At 39.5% G+C, this 23679-nt stretch overlaps 1 protein-coding gene across 6 annotated transcripts; it reads left to right on the top strand.

Moving 5' to 3' along the window:
- Positions 1-996: 996 nt before the first annotated feature.
- Positions 997-22626, top strand: LOC116723649 (protein kinase C-binding protein 1). 6 transcript variants are annotated; one of them, XM_032569149.1, is made up of 21 exons: positions 997-1135; positions 1233-1468; positions 6240-6310; positions 7498-7661; positions 9662-9805; positions 11338-11451; positions 12086-12178; positions 12296-12383; positions 12478-12533; positions 12616-12693; positions 12782-12897; positions 12985-13460; positions 13551-13679; positions 14576-14728; positions 15007-15516; positions 16841-17281; positions 17383-17525; positions 17693-17773; positions 18528-18606; positions 18708-18947; positions 21483-22626. In XM_032569149.1, exons 2-21 carry the CDS (start codon positions 1455-1457, stop codon positions 21659-21661), a joined length of 3369 nt encoding a protein of 1122 aa, XP_032425040.1. In that variant the 5' UTR covers positions 997-1135; positions 1233-1454; the 3' UTR covers positions 21662-22626. The 6 variants fall into 6 exon arrangements, with proteins under 6 accessions (XP_032425040.1, XP_032424641.1, XP_032424722.1 ...); XM_032568750.1 differs by having other exon boundaries at positions 9584-9805; XM_032568831.1 differs by having other exon boundaries at positions 997-1139; positions 9584-9805.
- Positions 22627-23679: the final 1053 nt, after the last annotated feature.

The following is a 23679-nucleotide window of genomic DNA, read 5'->3' as shown; positions in this document are numbered from 1 at the left end:
GGCCTCCTTTTGCATGAAGTTTGAGTGTTCCCTCTGGCTTCTTCAGGTTCCTTCCACAGTCTAAAAACATGCATGCATGTAAATTAATCTCTCTAAATGAGCAGAGAGTTATAGGTGGTTAATTCTGTGTGTACTTGTGATGGATTAGTGACATATTCAGAGAGAGTACCTCACCTCTTGCCCAATGACAGCTAGAGAGAGGCACCATCCCCCCCCCAACCCTGAAATGATAAGTGGGTGTAGACAATGGATGGATGTTCTCATGTGTTGTTGTAAGAGACTTCATTTGAGGGTTTTATTAGTTGTAGACTATAGTAATCAAAATTAAATTAAATGACTGTTTGAAATATATCACTCTGTGTAATTAGTTTGCTGATTTTTGAATTAAATTGCTGAAATACAAGGAGTTTTCAATGATTTTCTATTTATTGAGATTTACCTATATTTGCTCCAATCCCTTCCAGAGCATAATATTGTCACAAAATATGCTGTCAGCTTAGAGTGAGGTTTTTATTGGGATTTATATCTACAATGTGTTTGATCCCACCCCCATTAAAATGCTTTTTTTTGGCTATGTCATCATTAAAAAAACATTACAGCTGTGTGAAAATGTCCTGAAGTCCCAAAGAGGCAACAAAAATAAGGTATGGGAAAACCTAATTATTCAACCATTAGCAACTGAAATGCTAAACATAATTCAGATGTTGGATAAATACATTTTTGTTTGGTTGTCTACCTCTGGGTGACCTTTTTAGTTGCCAAGATTATGACTTCAGTAACTATATTGAATTATGTTTAAATGTCATGTTAGTTTATTTGATTCCCTTCACAACAAGCTGTAGTGTAAGCCAGTGTAGATCATTTATCACTTGCAACGTAATTCTCCCTTTTTGCATTCTTAATAGGTGCAGAGCAGTGGCTTCTTCCCCCCCCCTCCAAGTCTAGAGGAAGCAGAGTGGGAGGGAGGAGTTTAAACAAAGGCCCTCTCCACATAAAAAATGGAGGCTTGTTCAGGGAAGCCATGGTGTCCTGCTCCTAACACTCCACAGGCTGACAGTTTCACTCTTTTAATCCTCCACTGAGAGAGCTGCCGACAGATTCTCCTCCTGGACGCTTCAGAACACTCTCACAAAGGGTTTGTATGTCAAAAATGCTCCTCTTAATCATATATTTGTGTGGATTTAGACCTAGCTCTGTGCTCATTTTTCTTCCCCTGCCTCTGACTCTCACAGAGCTGCCCCTGCCTGCACTGAACAAAGATAATTACTCAGGAAACATTTCGGCCAATCAGGCGCAGCTTTGTATCTCGCCTGCGAGGGAGGCGACCAGTCAGGATCTGGCTAACATCGCCGGGGCCTGATCGCCTTGCCTGAAGAGCGGAGCCTTCCCCGGCTGAGGGCTGAGAGTGTCCTCCATGTTTTATAAGTGTTGACATAACATTGTGTCAGGCAGCCATGCATCCACAGAGGTAAGCTCTGTCTTTTTTATCTCAGCCTTCTGATAGCAACATGGCTTCCTTTCTTGTTGTCGTGCTGACTTGTGGGGTTTCTCATGATGAATATGCACACCTTTAAAGTCAGCTTAGTGTGCAGCAGGAGGAAGAGGAGGAGGAGCTGGGCTGGATTGGAGGCCTCGTCAGGCCTCTGCGCCTTCCACCGGGGTTTTTTAGGGTTGGGGGGTTGGTGGGTTGGGTAACGACAATCACCCTTGCTCTCTCTCTGTGTCTCAGGGTCACATGTGTGCCCCAGACAGCCAGGCTGCCATACAGCAGGCAGATCCCACCATTTCAAATCCTTTTACTTTTTCCTGTGTACAAGGCAAAAGAGAGCTTGATCTAAAAGTTGTGCTCTCATCTCCTTGCTTCTGCTGCTGCTCTCGTGTTGTAGCCTGGCAGAGAAACAAGGGGGATGGGCAGGTTGGGGGTACTATGTACCCTGTGCAAGTATACTTGCTCTGCTCTGGCTTCTTATCTCATGCCAGGCCCAGGGAGGAAGAGCAAGTGGCAACATGCGTGTTTGGAAGAAGTGAAGGTAGTTCAGGGCAAAACTTAGAGCAGTTTGAAACATTTTGAAACTGAAATCTGCATGACTTTCTGTTTGTTGACACAGGAGTTTCTATTCTTCACACTCCTCAAAGAATGACTGCAGCTTCAAACCTGTTTTTGAACCCCTCTTTCCCGCCAGTCTAATCTTTAAAGCTGAAAAACACTAGACGGGACTTATTAGAGTCATGGGCCTGAGGTTTCCGCCCCTGACTTCTTCAACTGTACTGTGAAGCTGCTTCCTCCACTCTCAGACACACACACACACACACACACACGCATACACACAGTGGCCATTTTGTGTTCAGAGAGCTCATGTTGAAAGAACTTTACCCTCCCTTTTACAGATCAGACACCAGGACAAAGAAACAACACAAGATTTAAGAGGATCTTTGTATTATGTAATATTTAAACATCTGAACAGGATTTAGGAAGAATTTCAGTGATTGGATCTAATCTTTGTTAGGTTGTTTTTCTCGACCTACTCTTGCTGCTTTCTATTTTTTTCGTATCTTTGAACACATAAACAAAAAAGCCAGCTAGGTTTGTCTTCAACTAGAAATTCAATGTAGGAAGTCGGACAAAGGTAAGACAGGTTATTTTATATTCAAACATCTCAAAATGACTTCTTTTAAAAAAAGATTTTATGTAAAAAAAAATGAAACAGATTACTCAAAATGTAAGCAAATGCTTCGTTGTGTCATGCTCTATTTATCAGAACATAGGCAGAACACCATGTTACGTCACGTAGCACCCTTATAGCAATCTCAGCTGCGTGGGGGAAACAAAGAGGGATCTCTTTCTCTTGTGGGCTGACATGAGGCAGTTTTGATCTACATAAACCCTGAAAATAGGAACATTACAATCAGAGAGGGTTTTTTGGCCTGCAACTAATTCAAGTTGTAAAATCAAAACCAAAAGTCAAACTTTTACTGGCTTGATTATTAGGTATCAAAAGCATGCCGTGTAATTTTCTCACTGGTAGTGAGATAAGTCGGGGAACCAATCTGGGCCTCCTTCTGAGGCAACAGGGTGACAGATGTTGAATAGTAGAGCCATAAATCACAGTTGTATATGCACAAATGTAATCGCCCATAAATCCTTGATTAAAATCCCCCTTTTTTAGAATTTTATGCTGCCATTATTAAGATGGGGAATAAGCTAAACTGAGAGGAGAAAAATAAAACCGACTAATGCAGAAGGAAAATCTCTGCATTGCAGCAAAAAAGGCTTTTTAAAGAGGAAGAGGGGAGCCCGCACACTGATCTGTATGGCACAGTGCAGCCGACCAATGGCGTTCCAGCCTGTTGGCCTTCCAGCCAATTGCAGCCAGAGCTGAGGTTAAAGATTGACAATCGGAGGGAGCACGGCAGGGAGAGCAAGGGCCTTCTGGAAAATTCCACAGCCATCTTTGGTTCATCCTGTACAGCCTTATATAAAAATCCAGGTCTAATATTTTTCTCTTCTACAGGATTTATTGTGTATGATAGCAATGAATATTGTTGTGATAAGTTTTTCTATTGCAGATAAATGCATTATTTTATCAAATGTAGGAACTATTTAGTTATTTAGTGACTACTGGGTTGGAAAACTGAGTCTCTTTGGTGGCTTTGGACCTTCTGAGTTGTGTTGTATAGCTGAAAAATGATTTTCTTGTTACTTTTATGTTGCATTCTGCTCCGTATGCTTATTTGTTGCTCCTTTTTTAGCCAGTGGAACCAATCTAAGTTGCTTTCATTTGGAGTTTCAGTCCAACATATTGTTTTGCACATGATAGATTGTCTCTGTACTCTGAAATTGCTTTGTATCAGATATTTAGGAATTTAACAAGCCTCTTATGACACGCATAGAAATGGGCTCGTCAGGATCTGACTCTGGTTTCACATTCTGGGTCTCTCCTTCCTTAAAAATGACATCTAATTATTCTGCGACAGTGGTGTTCATAGAGGAGAGAAGGAAGAGGATCGAAGACATACTGAAAGAGGTGGAGAGGTGGGGGGTGGGAGAATCCAGACCGGTGCTTCTCGTCCTGCTGGATTTTCCCGTGTCTCCTCGCTGTTGTTTTCCCTCTTGTTTCTGTGATTGGTTCATGAAGGTTCGTCCTGACACAACCGTCTTTATTTTTTCAGAAATGTTGGACTGTAATCTCCACAGATCTCTCGCCGGTCCTCCTGCGTGGATGTGCCCGTGCCCGAGTCTCAGCCTTGGAGTGGGGGATGGGGGAGAGTGGGGGGGAGGGTAGCAAGCTGTGGCCTCCATTTTCTGTGACGAGAGAACCCTGCTCGTCTCTCACAGGAGTGGAATCTGAAGGCAGTGACTCAGTGTTGTTTCCTTTTTGTCCATCAGGTACTACAGTACTTGCAGAAGAGAAATGTGTGTGTGTAATTTTTTTTATTTGCTCTTTCTGGAATATATCTGACTCTCTGCTGGGGATTTATTTGCCTTTAAGTCTGCTTGCTGCTTGATGGATATGAAAAAAAGCCCTTTTGGATACCTTTTTACTCCAGCTCATCTTGTCTTTTTGGTGGCTGCAGAAATTTCTTGACAATGTTTCTAAGAAGGTTTTGAAAACGAGGTTGTTGTGCAGCTCTGCTGAAGAATGGCGAACATTCTCTCCTTTTCAGGGCTGTGGTGGAGACTCGGCTAACGTCTCTTATTTTCATGTGGGCCTCGTTTGTTCACTCAGTCCGGAACAGGAAGGCCCTGAAGGGGTGTGTGTGCGCTTGTGAGAAAGCTGGTCTAGCTGAAACAAGATCTCCATGTGTCATAGCTTAAACTTTGTTTAATGTTTTTATTTCAGTTTGATAAACTTTCTCGAATTGCTTCATTTTTAAAGTCTCTCCTGGTTTGAGTAATGGTCATTTTGTTTAGGTCTTTGGGTTGTAGAAGAACCACAAAGAGGAATTTAAGTAACTACTGGCTGATTGCATTATATCTGGGTTTCATTGTTTGTATCAAATCTTATCTTTTGGATCATCTGTTCACATTCAGACTTTTGGGCTTACATTTTATCCATCGTATATCCACAGCTTGGCTGCAAATTAACCAACTTTGTCTGGAGTTTCTCTGTAAAAATGGAGTCTGGAGGCGTAAAGAGGATTGTTTTAGTTTTCCAAGTGAAAATAAAACCATCCCACAACTGTGGGCATTCGAGTTGCAGACTGAAACCCTATCATTCAGCTGGAAACCAGAGCTGCAGCAGCCAGAGCTATTAACTGATCGAGTGTGTGACCTGTCAGGGGTTCTCTGGAGGGCTTCTTTCCCTGGTCTTTTGAATAAAGGGCACATCCTTGGAACGAGGCCCTGTGTTGCTTGGACAAAAGAAGAGCCAAAGACCCTCATTTATTGCCAAACCCTCTTTTTATTCTGCTTTTTGTAACCACAGAGGGAACGAGATGCTTTGCAGGAGCAAAGACGGGGGGGGGGAGTGAGGATTATTTATTTTTATTATTTATTTTTTGTCAGAGGTTAATGGTTTGACTTCTATGTTGAGCAGGCTTTGTGAAAGCGAATCTCTATAGTTGGTGGATTCCAAACAGATTATTTGGTAAAGATTTTGTTCAAGAATATTGAGATGACCTGAATGGTCTCCAAGAAAAGGCCTAAATCCTCCAGAGAGTCTGCTGTTGTTACTGAAGGGGCTTGGAAGGTGGTAGAAGTGTGTACTGTTAATTACAACGAGAGGCTGTCCTCTTCGCATGGGGCAGCTCTCTTTGGATTTCTTGTTAGTCTAGGTCTTTTCGCCGATTGTCATAAACAAAACAGGCCGTGGCCCAGTTGAGCCACAATTTTACTTCGTCTGTGACATCTTCTGACGAGCGCGGATACTCGGTAATGTTGGCTAAAAGGTCCTATGTGTTGTTGTGATCATTCATTTGTCAAATTAATGTTGCCATGGTGATTGTTACTGGTCTCTCTGTTGGAGTATAAAGAACATTTTCCGACTTGATAGTAGCTGAAAATGTGGAAAGCGTTTGAACGTCACATTAAAAGTCAAAGATGCGTTCAAGTCTGATGAGATATAAAAAAACAATGGAAACCGGTAGAATCCCTGTTGACAGGTCCTCTGGGACCCAGTGCCTTAGGTGGTGTTCTACTTGTTTACAGATAACGCTGATGTGGTTTCTGAACACCCTCTCTGACTCTGTGTTTGCCCCTCTTCCTGTGTTCCTGTGTGCTCGTGTTCGTTGCTGTGCAGTCTGGCTGAGGAGGAGATAAAGAAAGAGCCGGATGTGGTAGAGGGGATGGACGCTTCTCTGCGATCGAAAGGTAAGTCTCTTAAGGCCGTGCATGTCCTATCAGAAGTCAAACATGATGGTGTCGGAGAACACAACAGGATTTTCCTATTGGATTTTGAGAGGTTAATGCATGCTAATGGGCATTAGATCTGCAACAGTGATATGTTATGACTGTATGGCTTTTTCCATCAGGAATCAGCACACACCCTTCACCTTAGATGAAGCCTTTTAGGGATTTGTTTTAATGTTTTAATTTATGTACTCAAAGATTTCAGGCATTCCTTTATTTAGCTATATTTAAAATGTTTGGTTGCTTTTGCAGTGATGTAAATGGTGTTGAAGTAAATCCTTAGGTCAATGAAGGAAGCAAACTAAAATATTGCTAGGCTCTTGTTAGGATATAAATCTCTATGATTTTATTTCCCCTTAATTGCCTTGTTAGTTGTACTTGGATGTAATAAATCATCAAATGAGTTATATCAGAGAGATTTACCCAAGTAAATACAAAATGCAGTTTCAAAATGATTTCACCTTAACTATCCAAACTAAACTGGCCCTATGTGAAATAACCACTGCTCTCTAAGCTTAGAGATTACCTGCAAACACTGTGGAAGACTTTTATTCCACTTTTCTTTGCAGAATTTTCTTAATTTAGTAGGAGTAGCAGATTGGAGGATTTTCAAGCACGAATGGGTCTTGCATCAACATCTTAGTTAGATTTGGATGGATTTTTATTTTTTCAACAAAATCAGCAGTGGTTTTGGCCTTTCCCAGGGATGTCATTTTTCCCAGTCTCATTTACATTGTTGAATCATAAGCACCAATGTTTTAACTGAGGAAGCTGTTGCTTGTAGTATTTTTGATATTGTTCTGGGCTCTTTTTGTGACTTGGATGAATAGTTGCTGTGCTCTTGGAGTAGTCCTGTTAGGGTTTTGGTTTATGTTTCCTGGAGTTTCTGATTCTTAATATGCCGTTTTAACCCCCTTAACCTCTTAACTGATATCAATGACTTTGTTTCTAATGTGGTGTTATGTTTCTTTAGAGCAGGACATGGTGTGTTGCTTAATGAAACAATTTAGCATACTGCTCTGCTTAACATATTTTCTTGGTAATGGAAATTATCTATTGGAGCATTTATTAATTTATTTTTGGTCTAACTTGTCTACTTTTATACAACAAGTGGTACAGTTCGAATGACACAAGCCTTTTCATCTCAGCACCTGATGCACCAGGTTCAGCGGAACGATCAGCAGCACCACAGAAGCGAAAGGTGTCAAGTCCCACCCATTCCTCCAATGGACACTCTCCTTCAGACACTTCTCCCAGTCCCCTTAAGAAAAAGAAAAAGCCAGGAGCTGTGAATTGTAACAACAAAGACCAGGTAAGGCTCCTGGAGGCTCATCGCAAACTCAGGCCTGGCCTGCTGCTTTTATCGGATTGTAAGAGATCGTCAGGGGTCCCTTTAACACACACACTTCTCTTCATTAATTTGGAAGTGTCTTTGTGTTGTGTAACATTTTAAAACATAAATATTGTTAGACCAGTCCCTGCCACTAGTCCTTTTTCTCTCAGAGCAAAACCAAACACATAATCTTGATTAAATCCAAATTATTTTCAATTCACTTGTAGTTGTCCAATGTGCTGATTAAGCCTGCAACATATATCATAATAACAATATCAGTGTGTGCAATACTCGTACTGCAAAGGACTGTTTGGAGTGTAATAATTGCTGGCTAATGAACTTGCAACTTTCATGCTAATATTTATCCAGTTGAACTGTTTGAGCTATGCGGTACTTTCTTCGCACTTAAGATTGGTTGAAAGGCCCACAGAGGTGAATAGGTTTCCTGACAGTAATGAATCAGACTTCTCTATACTTGCTTTAGTGCTACAAATAGCGGAAGGTATGCAAAGAGAAATGAGTCACTGAAGAAATGTAGTCCAGTCCCTCATTTTCCTAAAAGAGTCAGCAGAGCTGTTTGGCATGAAAAAACATCAATATAAGCATCATGTAAACAGATTCAACCAGCAGAACTGAGAGAAATAAAAATACTCTGCTGATAGCAATGCATAAAAAGTCACTTATTGTGCATATTGAGCTTTGACTTAAGTGCATTTTAAACATAACCATGTATTTCAGACACTGAGTTTGTTTTGATAAGTGCATCTATTTATTTATATTTTGGTTTTTACTCTGACATGAGCATATTTTGTCTTAATATGATTGTCATTAAATTCACTACGCTGCCAAAAGTATTTGTTCAGATGCCTTGACACGCATGGCATTGAGTGGTATCCCAATTCTAATCCACAGAGTTTAACACGATGCCGGCCCAACTTCTACGGCTTGCACTAGCTTGAGAAGCTTTATCAGGTTGAGGTCAGGAACTCCTTGATTGTCCTCCATGAACTCACTCATTTTTGGACATTGCTTTGTACAGTAATGTTGGAACAGAAAGGCCCTATCCCCAGAATTTTCCCCACAAAGTTTGGAGGTTTATGCAATACAAGCATTGTCCAGTGAAAGGAACTGACTCTCCGTCTGTCAGTTGGTTATGTAAGGTTAGGACACAGCTTCTCATCATGGGGAATCCAGTTCCATGAAGCTCTCTACACACAGGTTTTCAGCTAATTAGAAGGCCACATGAAATTTGGTGCTCTGTACTCAAGTGTCTCTTCCGAAAATTTGACCTTTATCCCCTGAATGCTTCACCATCTCACTGTTATGTGATTTTTACATGTCCTACCACTTATTGGCTTAGTTGCTGTCATTCCTGATCTCTTCCATTTTGTTATAATACCACTACAAGTTAACCGTGTTGTTTGGAAATTTTTACAATTGCGCAGGTGGCATCCTGTTATTGAACTTTGCTGCAATTCGCAGAGCTCCTGAGAGGGCCCATTCTTTCACAAAAATTTGTATAAGCAGTCTGCCTGAAAAGATGCGGGATTTTAAACACCTGTGGCCATGATAGCAATAATTTGGATGCATGAATGAATACTTTTGGCAAAATAGTTTATGGTTTGACTCTGTTAAATTTTATCACTTGTATTCACCATGAGCACAATCAAACCATTTATGTATCTTTTAAAAAGGGAAGCCCAATTTTAGTGGAATTGATTTATTGTTCTCCTATTTGCAAAAAGCACCATTGTGTAGGTTTTGTTGCCTTTATTGTCCCTTGTGCTGCTTACCCTGCTTGCCTCACCTTAATACTACCTTGTTTCTGTTGCACTGCACCTTTTTTTGTGTTCCTGCGTGTTTTTGAAACCTGCCCCCTGTTTCTCTTGCCTGCATTTCAGTCAGAGCTAAGACATGGTCCCTTTTACTATATGAAGCAGCCAGCACTCACCACAGACCCTGTTGATGTTGTACCGCAGGACGGCAGGAATGACTTCTACTGCTGGCTGTGCCACCGCGAGGGTCAGGTGCTCTGCTGTGAGCTCTGCCCCAGGGTGTACCACGCCAAGTGCCTCAAACTACCAGCCGAGCCCGAGGGCGACTGGTTCTGTCCAGAGTGTGAGGTATCGCACGGACGACGTGTGTTTGTGTGTGGGTGTGGGCGTAGGCAGATGCTTGTTAAATTCAGCATGGCTCAGCTGACAAAAATGAGGTGTCCCAGTGAAGACATAAGTCAGTGTAATGACCTGCTTCAGCCTGTGGTACAGGCCGAAACATGGAGACAAATGACCCACCATGGTACATCATCCTGTCACTACAGGAGATGAAAATCTGCACAAAATAACAAAATGTGACGAACGTGGGCTCAGGTGCAGCTCAATAAATAATCATCATAAAGTAAAAACTTGTAATTACATGAATTCATTATACACACACTGATATTTTCAGATGTTATTTGAATGATTATAGCTAATGAGGGTGGCCTTCATAAACACGAGGAAGATGACTCACTTAAAAGTTATCCTGTAGTCCTGCAGACAGTAGCTGTACTGCGGCCCAGGTTTTTCAAAGGCGAACTGCCCTGCATGTTTCCCCGCTTCAGCTCCCTTAATTTCAGTTTAGGCTTATTATCGGGATTTTGCTGAACTGCAGTCATCTGAATCAGGTGTGTTTAAAGCAGAGAAACGTCTAAAACATGCAGACCAGTCTGGGGAAACACTTCTTGATCGAAAAATTTGAATGAAAAACTGAGTGGAAGAAAGAGGTGTGGTGGGAATCCCACAGCCTCGAGAGGATTGTGAGAGTTTTTTATTCCCTCTAAGCCATAATCAACAGAATTACCTGAAATAAACACTGGAAATATATCACTGTGTGTAACGTCTGTAATGGGTTTTGGTTTTTGAATGGAGTTACTAATATATATTTAACTATATTCTAATTGATGTACAGGTGCAACTCAAGTAAAGAACCTTGAGCAGGGCCCAGTATAAATGTAGATGCAATTGCTCTGCATGCAAAGAATTGCTAAAGCAGGTGCTTGATTTGAATGAAAGTAGTTTTTTAATTTTTTAAATTTAGATCAATTTCTTAGTTTCCCTAAAACTTGGTCACCTGTTTAATAAAATTCAAAATGACAAATTAATGGACAAATACTTAATATCTGATTGATATTATGACTACAGCTTGCATATTTACAAAACGATAAAGCTGTAATGTTAAGTAATGAAATATGAATATAAAAATTATAATCTTATGTCTCCTCTCTAATCTTTTTTACCACTTCCATATTTGATGATTCCTGTTTAATTTGAATTATTTATTTGAAAGTAATCTGTTAAATAATTTGTTTTGCATTTCTCTAAAGCTGTTTCTATTTTTTAACCTTTGGGAATGGGAGTCAGTGATGCCCCTGGCTACACTCTGCATTTGTGACTCAGTTTGTGCAAGTTCTGATTTTCTTATAGCATTGGGGCTTTCAACCTGATGCTATAAGAATACCATGAACTGGGGCTTTACAGAAAAAAACCTGGTTTATTTTTTAAGATGTATAGCTAAAATGACCTGTGGGATAAACTTTACAAAGTTTAACTTTGCTTGTTTATTATTATTATTATGATTATACAATAATTCTTGTCTTCATTTTATCTTCTTTCAGAAAATAACAGTTGCTGAGTGCATTGAAACCCAGAGCAAAGCAATGACAATGCTAACGATAGACCAACTCTCCTACTTACTGAAATTTGCACTCCAAAAAATCAAACAGCCTGGGGTAAGGAAGCCATTTTATTTGTTGTATTGTATTGTACACAGATTTTTGAAATAATATTCTAAAATCCTGCAACAAACAGCAACCTTTGAAAACTATGCTTTAAAAAATTCCTACAATTTTTAAATACAGTTTTTTTATTTTTTCATTGCAGTTGCATGATCTCATACTGAAAGATTTTGAAACCAATCCAAGTCCAATCTTTTGTTGGAGTGCACTCGCTCTATAGAGCAGAAAATCTCACAGTAAAACTAAAGTTTTAGTTCTCTTTAAAACAAAATTCCTATAAAACTGTGTCCGGACCACAAAAAGTTTAAATTGTACACTTTGAATTTAAGTTTAATTTGGTCAACATATCAAGAATCTTTCAATAAATAATCCATTACTTAATGTGACAAACTGATACATTTCTCTTATCTGCTGCCCACCAGTAAGAGTCTGGAACAGGGAGGTTTTAAAAAAAATCTTCAAAATCTTGCAACAAAATTTTCAGTGTGGGATTATGCTACTGCAATAAAATCAGAATTTATTTTAACTGCGTCTTGGACATGGATGCAAAGGGTGCTGTGGCTTCAGGAGATTAGTCTTTCAAAGTTCAGGCTTTAACAATTGTCCCATGCTTGTCTTTAATGAGCAGACAGAGCCATTTCAGAAACCCGTGTCACTAGAACAGCATCCGGATTATGCAGAGTACATCTTCCACCCTATGGACCTAAGTACTATAGAAAAGGTACTAACATTTTTAAGCACCCAAAGCAAGGGACAGCTTTACCAAATGCTACTTTTTTCCACTAAAATGTTTTATTGTCCTTGAATATGTAAATATATATTTTTTCCCTCTTGATAGAATGTGAAAAAGAAAATGTATGGCTGCACCGAGGCTTTTCTTGCTGATATGAAGTGGATCTTACACAACTGCATTATCTATAATGGAGGTTTGGCAATTTGTCATTTATAAATATTTATACCTACTCCTTTTACTGTGCAAACCCCCAAAGAAAAATAAAATTACTACAATTTCTTTTTCAGGTAATCATAAATTAACAGCAACTGCAAAGGTCATTGTCAAGATCTGTGAACATGAGGTAAAAGTTCTCTTCTAAATTGTTATGGACAGAATAAAAATAAGTAGTGCGTCATTAATGTTGTTTTAAAATTCATTTTTAGATGAATGAGATTGAGGTGTGTCCTGAGTGCTATTTGTCTTCTTGCCAAAAAAGGGATAACTGGTTTTGTGAGCCATGTGTAGGTCTTTGCTTTATCTTGAGTACCATATTTACAGAGTGTTTACATATTTGAAGCATATTGAATTACTTTTCCTTGTTTTCAATAGAGTCAGCCTCACCCTCTGGTTTGGGCTAAGCTGAAGGGTTTTCCTTTTTGGCCGGCAAAAGCACTCAGAGAAAAGGATGGTCAAGTAGACGCACGCTTCTTTGGGCAACATGATCGGTAAGGGAAACAGCTCTTGTTGCGAATCGTTTAATACATTTTTCTAAGTTGCTGATTTTCATATTCTTTTTGCCGTCGTCCATTCAGTGCCTGGGTTCCTATCAACAACTGCTACCTGATGTCCAAAGAAATCCCTTTCTCTGTGAAGAAAACAAAGAGCATTTTCAACAGCGCCATGCAAGAGATGGAGGTCTACGTGGAAAACATCCGCAAAAAATTTGGCATTTTTAACTACGCACCCTTCCGCACTCCCTACACACCCAACAACCAGCTGCAGATGCTGGCGGATCCCAACAACCCCAATGCCGGGACGGTGAAAACAGAGAAGCCAGACAAGCTCCGCTTCAACTTTGACATGACTTCCTCTCCCAAGATGATCCTCAGCAAAAGTTCTACGCCCAGCGGGATGAGCCGGCGGGCCTCAATGATGGAAATGCCTCGGTCTCCAATGAGCACCAACTCCTCGGTTCACACGGGGTCTGATGGGGAGCAAGAAACCGAGAAGCCGAGCAGGAACCCTGCCTTACACTACAGCACTGGAGAGGAATCGATGGACTGCACTGGTAGATCATATTTCAAGTTTTCTTTTCTTTGGCGGCCGTGATGACGATCTTAGTGCTTTTGAAATACTTAGCAAAATCTTGTAATTACAGCATCTCCTGTTTCGGGGAAGCCTGGTCCAACTGCTAGTGTGAGCAGCAGTCCAAAACCCATAAACTCTGCACTGGTTCCTAAGCAGGACAGGACAGCAGGAACTGGAGGCATCCTCAACCTTAACCTTGGTCAGTAACACATAAAATAGTATTTATGATGGATAACCCAGTAACAATATATAGGTCCCTTTAAGTTTTTATCATATCTCAACCAGAAACATTAGTGTATTCAATTGGGATTTTAATAACAATGCAAAGTAGTGCATGTTTTTAAAAATTAAAAAAAACTTGCTTTCCATTCCTTTTACTTTGATACGGCCAAATGAAATCCAGTGCAACCACCTGCATTCAGAAGTCATCTAATTTATTACTGAAATAGTAGAAGTGGTAAAGCTGTGTGTAATTCTAAGTACAAAGATATATGATACATTCCATGTGTTATTAACATGTGTGCTAATAACATTCAGTCTGTTGAAAAATGGAAAAGTTGGTCATGCCATCACAATATTTTATTAAAATATGGTCATTACTTGTTTTCTGTCTTTTTTGTTGTGGTCATGAGGCTTTGTTTTAGCTGAATAAGTTTAGAATGGCACAGCCGCAATACACATCGTACCCAATTGGGAAACTGTGACAGGACTTGACTTGTCTACACACATTCTCCATCCAGTCTGACTGACTAAGTAATTTTACAAAGAAGAATGAGCAAATATGCCGGTGTCTACTTGTGGAAAGCTAATAGACGCATCCCCCATAAGACCAACTGCTGGAACTCTGGGAGGCTGATTGCATGTAGGCATCACTTGTAAGATTTTTGTTTGTAAAAAAAAAAAATTATTAAATAAAATCTTGAAACCCATGAAAACTTTTCTTCCTACATCACAATTATGCACGTGTCTTATGTGGATTTATTGCACAAAATCCCATCGGAATACAGTAAACATCTTGTTGACTGAATTGGAAGGGTGTACATAGTTGACATATGATAACCGTGACTGTTGTCCTGTAATTTATGTTTAACTCAGATCGAGTGAAGGCTGAAATGGACCTGAAGGAACTAAGTGAGACCGTGCAGCAACAGCAGCAGCAACAACAAGCAGCCCCCACTACCGTCACCACTCCAAAGAGACCCATCAGGAGTCTGGACAAGACCATTGAAAGCTGCAAAGCACAGCTGGGTAAATATAGATATACTTTATAACCGTTTGAAACATGGATTTGGATTTGTTAAATATATAAAAATAATTAATTTGATCATCTTTGGCCAACAGTTTTGAGTAGTCTGACACTGTATCTTTGTATCTTGTGCCGATGTAAAACAATCATGTCAAGCTACTTCACAATAGGAATGGGTACAGTTTAAATCAGACAATTACATGTAGTCCAATTCAGTCCAGAGATTCTGTATTTGTGTGATTTACTACAATAATTGTGACCTTTACATTTGCCTACACAGGTATTAATGAGATATCTGAAGATGTGTATAAAGATGTGGACCACAGCGACTCTGAGGACTCTGAGAAATCTGACTCCAGCGACAGCGAATATCCCAGCGATGAAGAACACCGGTCCAAGAACTCTACACACGAGGACAAGGAGAAAGCAGAAAGAAAAAGGTCAAAGGCGAGTGCGGAGGGAGAGGGTAAGGAGGGAGTTACAGCGACGGGGGATAAAACCGCTGTCCCCGAGCCTTTGCTCAAAGAGAAGCCGGGCTGCAACGGTCCAGACAGGGATCTGCAGGAAAAGCCCAGGACACCTCAGTCTCAACCCGTCACTGAAAAGCCTAAACCACCAGAAGAGGGCAAGACAGCTTCTGCATCCGCTGAACAGGACTCTGATTCTGAGAGAGAGCTTGTCATTGATCTGGGCGACGAACATGGAGGACGGGACGCAAAGAGGCAGAGAAGAGACCCGAGCTCCGCCGCTGCCAAAAATACTAAAGAGTCCAACGCTGCCAAGGTGGAAGGTGAGGCTTTGTCCACTTTATGGTTGTGCTCTGTTTCCATCACATTTTAAGACAAAATATAAGTTAAAAATAAGCCTAAACTCAAGTACTGGTAGGATCATGCCATGTCTGCTCTGCTGCTCATGGTTCTTGTTTTTTTTATTGTCATAGTGATGCTGGAATGTCTTGATTGGATATGTTGGTATAAAACTATTTTTGGTAGAATAAGTACATTTGGATTTGTAGATATGATTTTCAGGTAATTCTCTGACAACATTTTCAAGAGACTACCATTACCGCTTTTTGCACTTGTATGATCGCAAGAAGCGACAATTTCCATAGTTTTCCTTAACATGGCAGATTTTATTTAATTTAAAACATTCAAACCATTTTCTGTTTTTAAGACAAACCTTTAAGCCACAACCCTAACTTATGAACAACTTTTCCTATTTTTACTCTCTTTCCCATAGTTTTCAAAATTTAATTTCATTTGTTGTTAAAGACTAGATTTTTTTAGCCTTAGTTTAGTAATTATTATTTACTATGTTATTACACTGTGCCAAAGCAACAAACCCCATGATGCACAGATGCAACAAGGTCAGTGGAATGTTTCTCCTCAGTCATTCAGCCTCTGCAGTAATCCTGCAAAGGAATATTGCTCCTGCAGCTGTCTCAGTCCATGTTTAAGCAGTTTAACGTTTCATTATCTACAATCAGCTTATGGGCATGATTATTTTTTATTGTGGCTTGGCTTAAAACTGGAATTTTAATTGTGGGCTGAATTCTGTCGGCACTAACTGGCTTAAATAAAACGACGAACAGAAGGAATACATTGAAGCTTGCTATAATGCCAGATATCATCATTTTTCATACTCCACTTGGGTCTTAACTTTTAAATCAGAATGGTCTTAGATTTGGCAGAACTTGGAGAAAGTTGGAAGAAGACTCAAACCCTGTGATTATACTCAGGAGGAAAAACAGGAAAGTGTAATTTTCTTCTACAAATGTTGCCTGTCTGCATCGTAAATTTGCATAAAATATTTATTGTTGCGTATTAAACTTCGGAAGAATCCTTGAAATGTGTAGACATGCTGGTCAAGTGATTTACACAATGCAAACCAGATTAATGCAACAGTCTGACTTCAAGCTCACTCTTTGGTTCCTTTTTTAAAATGATCTCTTTCTCCCTCAATTAAAAAGAAAATATACATCTTACATTCTACAAATGGGGTTTAATTGTAATGCTTTTTCACATCGTTTGGGTTTAAAATGCTGATGTTATAAATCCAGATTGTGCGGTGGATTATTAAGCAGTCCTAGTTATTCTTTCCTGCTTTTTGTTTAGGTAAGCTGTCTTCATCTGCTGCGTCAGCTACACCGACACGAGAAGCTGCCTCCAACCTTAAGGACTCTCTGCAGCCGTCCATCACAGCAGCGCTCAACCTTGTTTCCAGTGCAGCATCTGGTCAGCCCAGCACCTCCACAACCACCAGTGGATCTACCACTGCGCCACCTTCTGGCTCCACGACGTCCACAGCACCCACAACTGTAAAAAAACAGCGGCCGCTTCTTCCTAAAGAGACGGCTCAGCATGTGCAGCAGGCGGTGGTCTGGAATCCCACCAAGTTACAGACGTCGTCGCAAAAATGGCAAGTGCAGAAGCTCCAGAGGCAGCAGAACGAAGAGCAGTCGGGTGTCCAGGGTCAGAGTCAGACGCGCAGCCAGCAGCTGCAGTCACAGCAGAACTCCTCCAGCACTCGCTATCAGACCAGACAAGCAGCGAAAGGTAATATAAAAACACCACTGGGATTATGCACCAAAAAACTTATATAACTATTTCAGGTTGTTTAATTTCTCTTAACATTTCTCCATCTTTGTCAACTGCAGTGCAACAAAAAGACCCTGCTCAAAGCTCCTCATCAACAGCGGGACAGATCACATCTGCTGCGTCGTCTCTGGTGTCAGCAGACTTGCAGATCCCCACAGTTTCAGCAGATGTAGCAGCAGATATCGCCAAATACACCAACAAAGTAAGTCACAATTCCCATTAATAATATTACTAATAGGTTTAGAAACCTTCACATAGATTTTCTAATATTTAAAGACAAATATTAAAACCTAGATAAAGTTACTGCTCTGTTCTCTGGATTTGCTTTGTAAGTATTTAAAATGTATAACTTCATTATTTTTCTCACAGATTATGGACACAATAAAAGGGACAATGACTGAAATCTACAACGACCTCTCTAAAAGTACATCAGGAAACACGATTGCTGAGGTAATCCCTCCCTCTCATATTGATGCCTCTTCAAAAGTTGTTTAAGAAACTTGTAGTAATAACAAAGCAGCTTGGAGGTCTACCGTGTTTAGTGGTGGGAAGAAAATATGTCATTTATTCTTCCTTCTCTGCCCCCGAAAACCACTAATGCCACAAAAACAATAAAGTGCTTTGAAAAGTTTATGTTGAGTTTTGAAACTGGGGCTTTATAAACTGAAAGACAAGAAGTACATCTGTCTGTCCCTGTCTCTACTATAATAAACTCTGTATATAAAAGTATTTCTAGAGTGAAAACATTAAGATTTTTTTTTTTTTTTATACAGCAAAAACTTGCCGGGATATGTAAAAACACGGCAGATTAAAATGACTGATTAAGTTAATTCTGAGTTGTTGAAATGTCCCAGTCAAAGTCCAAATCTGAAAGTCTGTGGTGGGACCATAGCAGGAAGGAATGCTAGTAAATCTCATCAAATAAGTGAAGCAATGTAGTGAAGGAAAGAAGACCAAATGTCCCAGCTGGATTATATAATTTAGAAGAAAATGGTTTCAGTGTATTTCTGCGCCTCAGTTAATTATAGGGTTTAACAGTTTTGTTTAATGGCTGCTTCTGTGTTTTTATAAAAATAAATGTTTTACCTATGCACTTTGAAGATCTTTAAAAAACTAAATATTGTTTGCTTATGCCTATTTCAACAGGTTGTACTTTTATTTTAACCACAACTGATTTCTTGATCGTTTTTATTTTTTGCTACAGATTCGACGTCTGAGGATAGAGATCGAAAAACTCCAGTGGCTTCATCAGCAGGAGTTATCAGAGATGAAGCATAATCTGGGTAGGTTTTTGCTTCCAGGGCTGCATGGATATCATGCGATTACCTTTTATTTTCAAAGACGGTTAGCATGGCTTCATGTTGAACTTGCCACTTGAACGCAGAGCTGACGATGGCGGAGATGAGGCAGAGTCTTGAGCAGGAACGGGAACGTTTGGTTGCTGAGGTGAAAAAACAGATGGAGCTGGAGAAGCAGCAGGCGGTGGATGAGACCAAAAAGAAACAGTGGTGCGCCAACTGCAGGAAGGAGGCCATCTTCTACTGCTGCTGGAATACCAGCTACTGTGATTACCCCTGTCAGCAAGCACACTGGCCTGAGCACATGAAGTCCTGCACACAGTCGGGTAAAACAAGAATTCTCTCAGTTTTAAGTTATTGTACTGTTTTTCAATCTGCTTTAAAACGTAGCATCTGTTGCTACTGCAGCTTTCAAGCAACCTTAGCTTGTTTAAAAAGTTAATGTCTAATGTCTGCAAAAATATTCGTACCCTTTGTCACATTGCGATCACAAATTTCCATGCGATGAAGCAAATTATTTCCACAACATAAGGTTGCCACCAGAATTTTGTTGCTGTTATGTACGTCGACCAACGAGTTCAGTTGTGCTCCAATGTTTCTTGTGTTAAACTTCAAATATTCATGCATAATCTGTGGATCTCTGCAGCTCTTTCAAAGTTGCCATGGATCTCTTAGCTGTGTCTGTGATTAATGCTCTTCAGATTGATGAAAAAACATTTCTCTGCAGGTTTGCAGTTATGATTCCTTATCCATTTTAGGATGATGGACTTGTTGAGCTCTCTCGGTCGTTTAGCACATGGGTTATTATTTTATAACCGAATCTTACCTTTACTCCTGACTCACTTACTCAGTTGTGTTTCTCTAATGAACCCCTGAGGTCGTTACAAAACAAATTAGGTGACTTAAAGGCAGCTGGTTGCAGTGGATTATATTTTAGAGGCATCAGTTGAGATAAAGGGGTTAATCACATATACAAGTTTGGTCGTAACTAGATCAGTCACGATAACAAATTTTGCTGAGCAATTAATTGTCTCTGTCTCAAAAATTATTGCGATAATTGATAATATTGTTTGAAGACCTTTTTAAACTGATGTAATGGTAATGACATAATAATCCAAGCGATATCCTGCCAAAAATAGGTACACGTTATTTTCAAAAGAACATTTAACACTGAAATTTGTAAACAAAATAAAGAAAACAACCAAAAACAAAACTAAAATTGACTCTCAGTCTCCATTAACAAAAATGCACTTGAATAAAATCCAAACAACATAAAATCAAAGTGGAAATAAAAACTACATTCAACCAAAAGAGTGCAGATTATAAAGTCTGTATACTATATTGCCCTTCAATAATCATTAGATTTAGATAGAGAAGATGGGCATATCCGACTACCTGATGCCATAGTTCAGTCCTCCCTTAAGCCCAGTTCACACTACACGATTTGTTGCCCTGATTTTCCCCTTACGACAATCTTTGAACGACCAACATTATTAGATTGTCGCTTGCGATAATTGTAACCGATCATCCTGTATTGTGTGTTAGGACTGATCGGGTCCAGTCGTTAGAACGTCGTGGCCGCTCCGATCTAAAACAGGCATATTCAACATGTTGGATTGTCTTGGCCAGTTTATTGCAGTGTGTGGAGTTTTCCCAGACTGGGAGTGAGAACGCAGCCTGTTGAATGTGACAGGTAGCCAATCAGAAAGCACGGATTCCAATTCGTGCTTTCTGAGGCACGGAGGGGAATCCCAAACAGCTAACACGGCGCAACCCAAAGTTCAGCGGACATCGGGAATGATATGTGGAAACAACATTAATGTTTATTCAACATTTCGTGCAAAGAATATCCACAGAAATGACAAGGAGAGGAGTTGGAGTGAAATTGCTACCGCAGTTGATAAACCCGGTAACTTTTCAGCTGTTCATCGTTAACGTGACATAACTACTGTAGGTTATAATGCTATTCATTCAGTCAGGACTGACACTAGCCACATGCATTGCAGGTAGATTCTAGAAAAACATTGATTAATGCCTGGTTTTAAAATTAGTTATCTAGACTTGTAGCCGTTATTTTGTGCCCATTGTTCTCAATGTAATTTTAAACATTAAAACGGTAAATACAAATTAACCGATGAAGCTTAAACACACAAATGGTAAAGACGAAAAAACAGAATAACTCACCTCCACATCATAGTGCAGCAAGTAAAACCCGTTCTCCACTCTTTTATCCAACGCCTTTTCTTTTTGTTACATCTTTTATCGCTTAAAATAAACTCACAAACTATTGCTATTGCCTCTATGTCATCGGCCGTGTTTGTTTACACTAAATTCACGTGTGATATAGTGGCTTTTACGGGATTTTCTGTCTGAAATCTGAATGTCGGTGAGAGAAATCGGTTCGTGTGTGGTGTGTTGCTCTTGCAGTGTGGCTGGACAAACTGCACGATCGAACCCGTTATACCTACGTTTTTTTTGTCTACTACTGTGTCTCTCAGGTTTTGAAAATGGGAGACCCATTACCCATCAATAGAAAGAGAGAAAGGCAGGAAGAAACAATAAAGCCGATAAATTAAAATGAGGTCTATAACTTTCATTTATCATGTGATTAATTGATTTATTGTTTATCACGACAGGCCTAGTCGTAACCTGACATGATGACAAATTTCAAAAGCTATGATTGTTTCTTGTAAAGCATTTTTGTGTGCATTGGCATGGTCCCTTTGACAACTGAAGAAAATTGAATTGTTTAATATCAATTTTGTAGCCTGATTTGATTTTGTGTTGCACAAAAAGTTAAAAAGTCACTGTCAAACATAAAAAGTGTCTTCTCTCTCATGTTGGTTTTTGCTCTTTCCCAGCCACAGCATCCCAGCAGGAAGCAGAGGCAGAGCCCGGCTCGGAGCCGTTGGTCAAACCATCGGGCCACTCTCCCGCTGTGCAGTCCATTCCCTCAGCCGCAGGCTCGATATCGGACAAAAGCAACTCTCCCACCTACACTGACAAAAACAAGGACAGTTCTGGTGTCACTGTGACCTAACTGATACACTACAGACACATCGGTGGAGTGAATGTGAGGCAGGTGGCCTCGAAGTTGGTGCTTCAAGCCCTGCACCTTGACGACAAATCACTTTTTTTTTCTCTCTCTCTTTCATTCCCATTTGTATATGTGGTCACTGGACTGTTTTCGGTTCACTTCTCATTTTCAGTTTCCACATCTGCGTTTAAGTCAGTTAATCATGTGAAAATAGTCTGTCTCGAGATGTGAAATGTTTTTCATTCTACAGTTTTGCATTGTTGCTCAGATTATATCAACCCACAGGATAATCTCTTCATTTCTCTTTCATTGCTGCTCCATAGGACTTTGCTGCTGTTTGATTGCTCTCCATATTGTGAGACAAAACATTTGAAACAGCCTTCAACAATTATACACAATGATTATGGTGCCATCACAAATACTTAAAATGATTTATTTTTTCTTTTCTTTTGGTTTAAACCACACTTGCTTAATGTCGAGTAGTGCAGGTTTAAACAACACATTTCAGTCCAACATGTTTGCTTCATGTCAGTGGTGGCGTTTTGGTTTCATACCAGTTTTGTATTGTAGTTCTGTGTTATATAGCCACACATTTAAAATGGGGGAAAAAAAATCTGATTTATTAAAAAGCCTAAACAATTTAAACTGTACAGCTTTTGTAAGAAGATACCTGAACAATATTTATAGTGTTACATGTTTTTATAGTATGTTTATTGCAATCACATTTCTATGTGTTGAGAAAAGTTATTTGAAATGAAACTTCTTCACATGAATGTCAGCTCCTAGTGAAGTCTTTGTGTAGCCAGTTACCCAAAGCAGATGTAAATCCAATCAAAAATGTGCCCATCTGAGTAGACATAAATATATATTGCTTTTTCAGCCATATATTTCCTGTGAGCATGTTTGTGTAGAGCTTTGTCTTGTTACTGTTTACATATTGTAAAAAGAATAAATGGACTTGTGAAGAAGTTTCTCAACTTATTTGATCTGAACAGACATAAAAACACATTTTCTTTCTATTGCAGTGTTGCAAATATATAAGTTATTGATCATCCAATTGTAAATTGGTGATAAGACCAAGAAGCAAAGAAGCTGCCTGAGCACCCTGGCATCGCCGTTGCTGCATTTTACAAAAGCATTTTATTTTTGTGAGAACAAAAGCAAACTGCGAGGAATTTACATGGCAAATTTTCAGGTAATTTGATGACTGTTGGATCTGCTGTGGTGATCTGATGGCATAACAACACAGGACTCCTCTATTTTACAATATGAAGAATGAAAATGTAAAAAAGTACAAATGTATTTTCTTCTTTTCCCCCCGTCATGCTTCAATTTTTCAGCTTACCAAACAGTAAATTCTAAAAGCAGTTTGCAAAAGAAGAGAACCATATATAGGACAGATGATTACCTCAAATTAAAGATTGAGCCATATTTGGCTGCAACAAACAACTGTTTGTTAAAACTGGTGATGTTTTTTTAAATATATATCATGCATCAATTATGAGCCACTCTTCTTTGCAGAAGTTATTTAAGTCAGTCACACAGGAGGGGTTTTGATAATTATGTACTAAGGCACAACAAAAAATTTTATTTGCAGTATGACATGCTGATTTACCTTGAGTGTCCTTCTGCTGCTGTAAGAAAAATAGAAGTTTTGGCAGAGAAGATGCTGGATATTACCAAAAATATTTGTCCACCTATCTTTAAATATATGAATTTGACTGGCATGCCATTCTTAAGCCATATGATCTAATATGATGCTGGCTCACTCTTTAGACCTATGTACATGTAAAAAAAATGGTCTAAAAAAAAGAAATATTTCTTGCTGGTTATCTCACAAGGTGAAATGGACGTTTTATAGAATTTTGACCATTTTTCCTGAAGCGCTATTGTGGGGTCAGACACTTGTGATTAAAAGCCATGGCCCGCAGTTTTAATTCATTTCAAAGATGTTCACTGAATTGATGTTATGGCTTTAAGTAGGCCATTAAAGTTCTTTCCCTTTGAGCTCACGTAGATCT

This window comes from Xiphophorus hellerii, chromosome 1 (assembly GCF_003331165.1).
Source record: "Xiphophorus hellerii strain 12219 chromosome 1, Xiphophorus_hellerii-4.1, whole genome shotgun sequence".
NCBI lineage: Eukaryota > Metazoa > Chordata > Actinopteri > Cyprinodontiformes > Poeciliidae > Xiphophorus > Xiphophorus hellerii.
This window is presented reverse-complemented; position numbering and strand designations above follow the sequence as displayed.

Excerpts from the sequence above, each read along its gene's own strand:
- LOC116723649 (XM_032568750.1), top strand. Across the intron at positions 7,662-9,583 it reads ATTGTAACAACAAAGACCAG|TCAGAGCTAAGACATGGTCC; the intron begins GTAAGGCTCCTG and ends CCTGCATTTCAG. Across the intron at positions 9,806-11,337 it reads GGTTCTGTCCAGAGTGTGAG|AAAATAACAGTTGCTGAGTG; the intron begins GTATCGCACGGA and ends ATCTTCTTTCAG.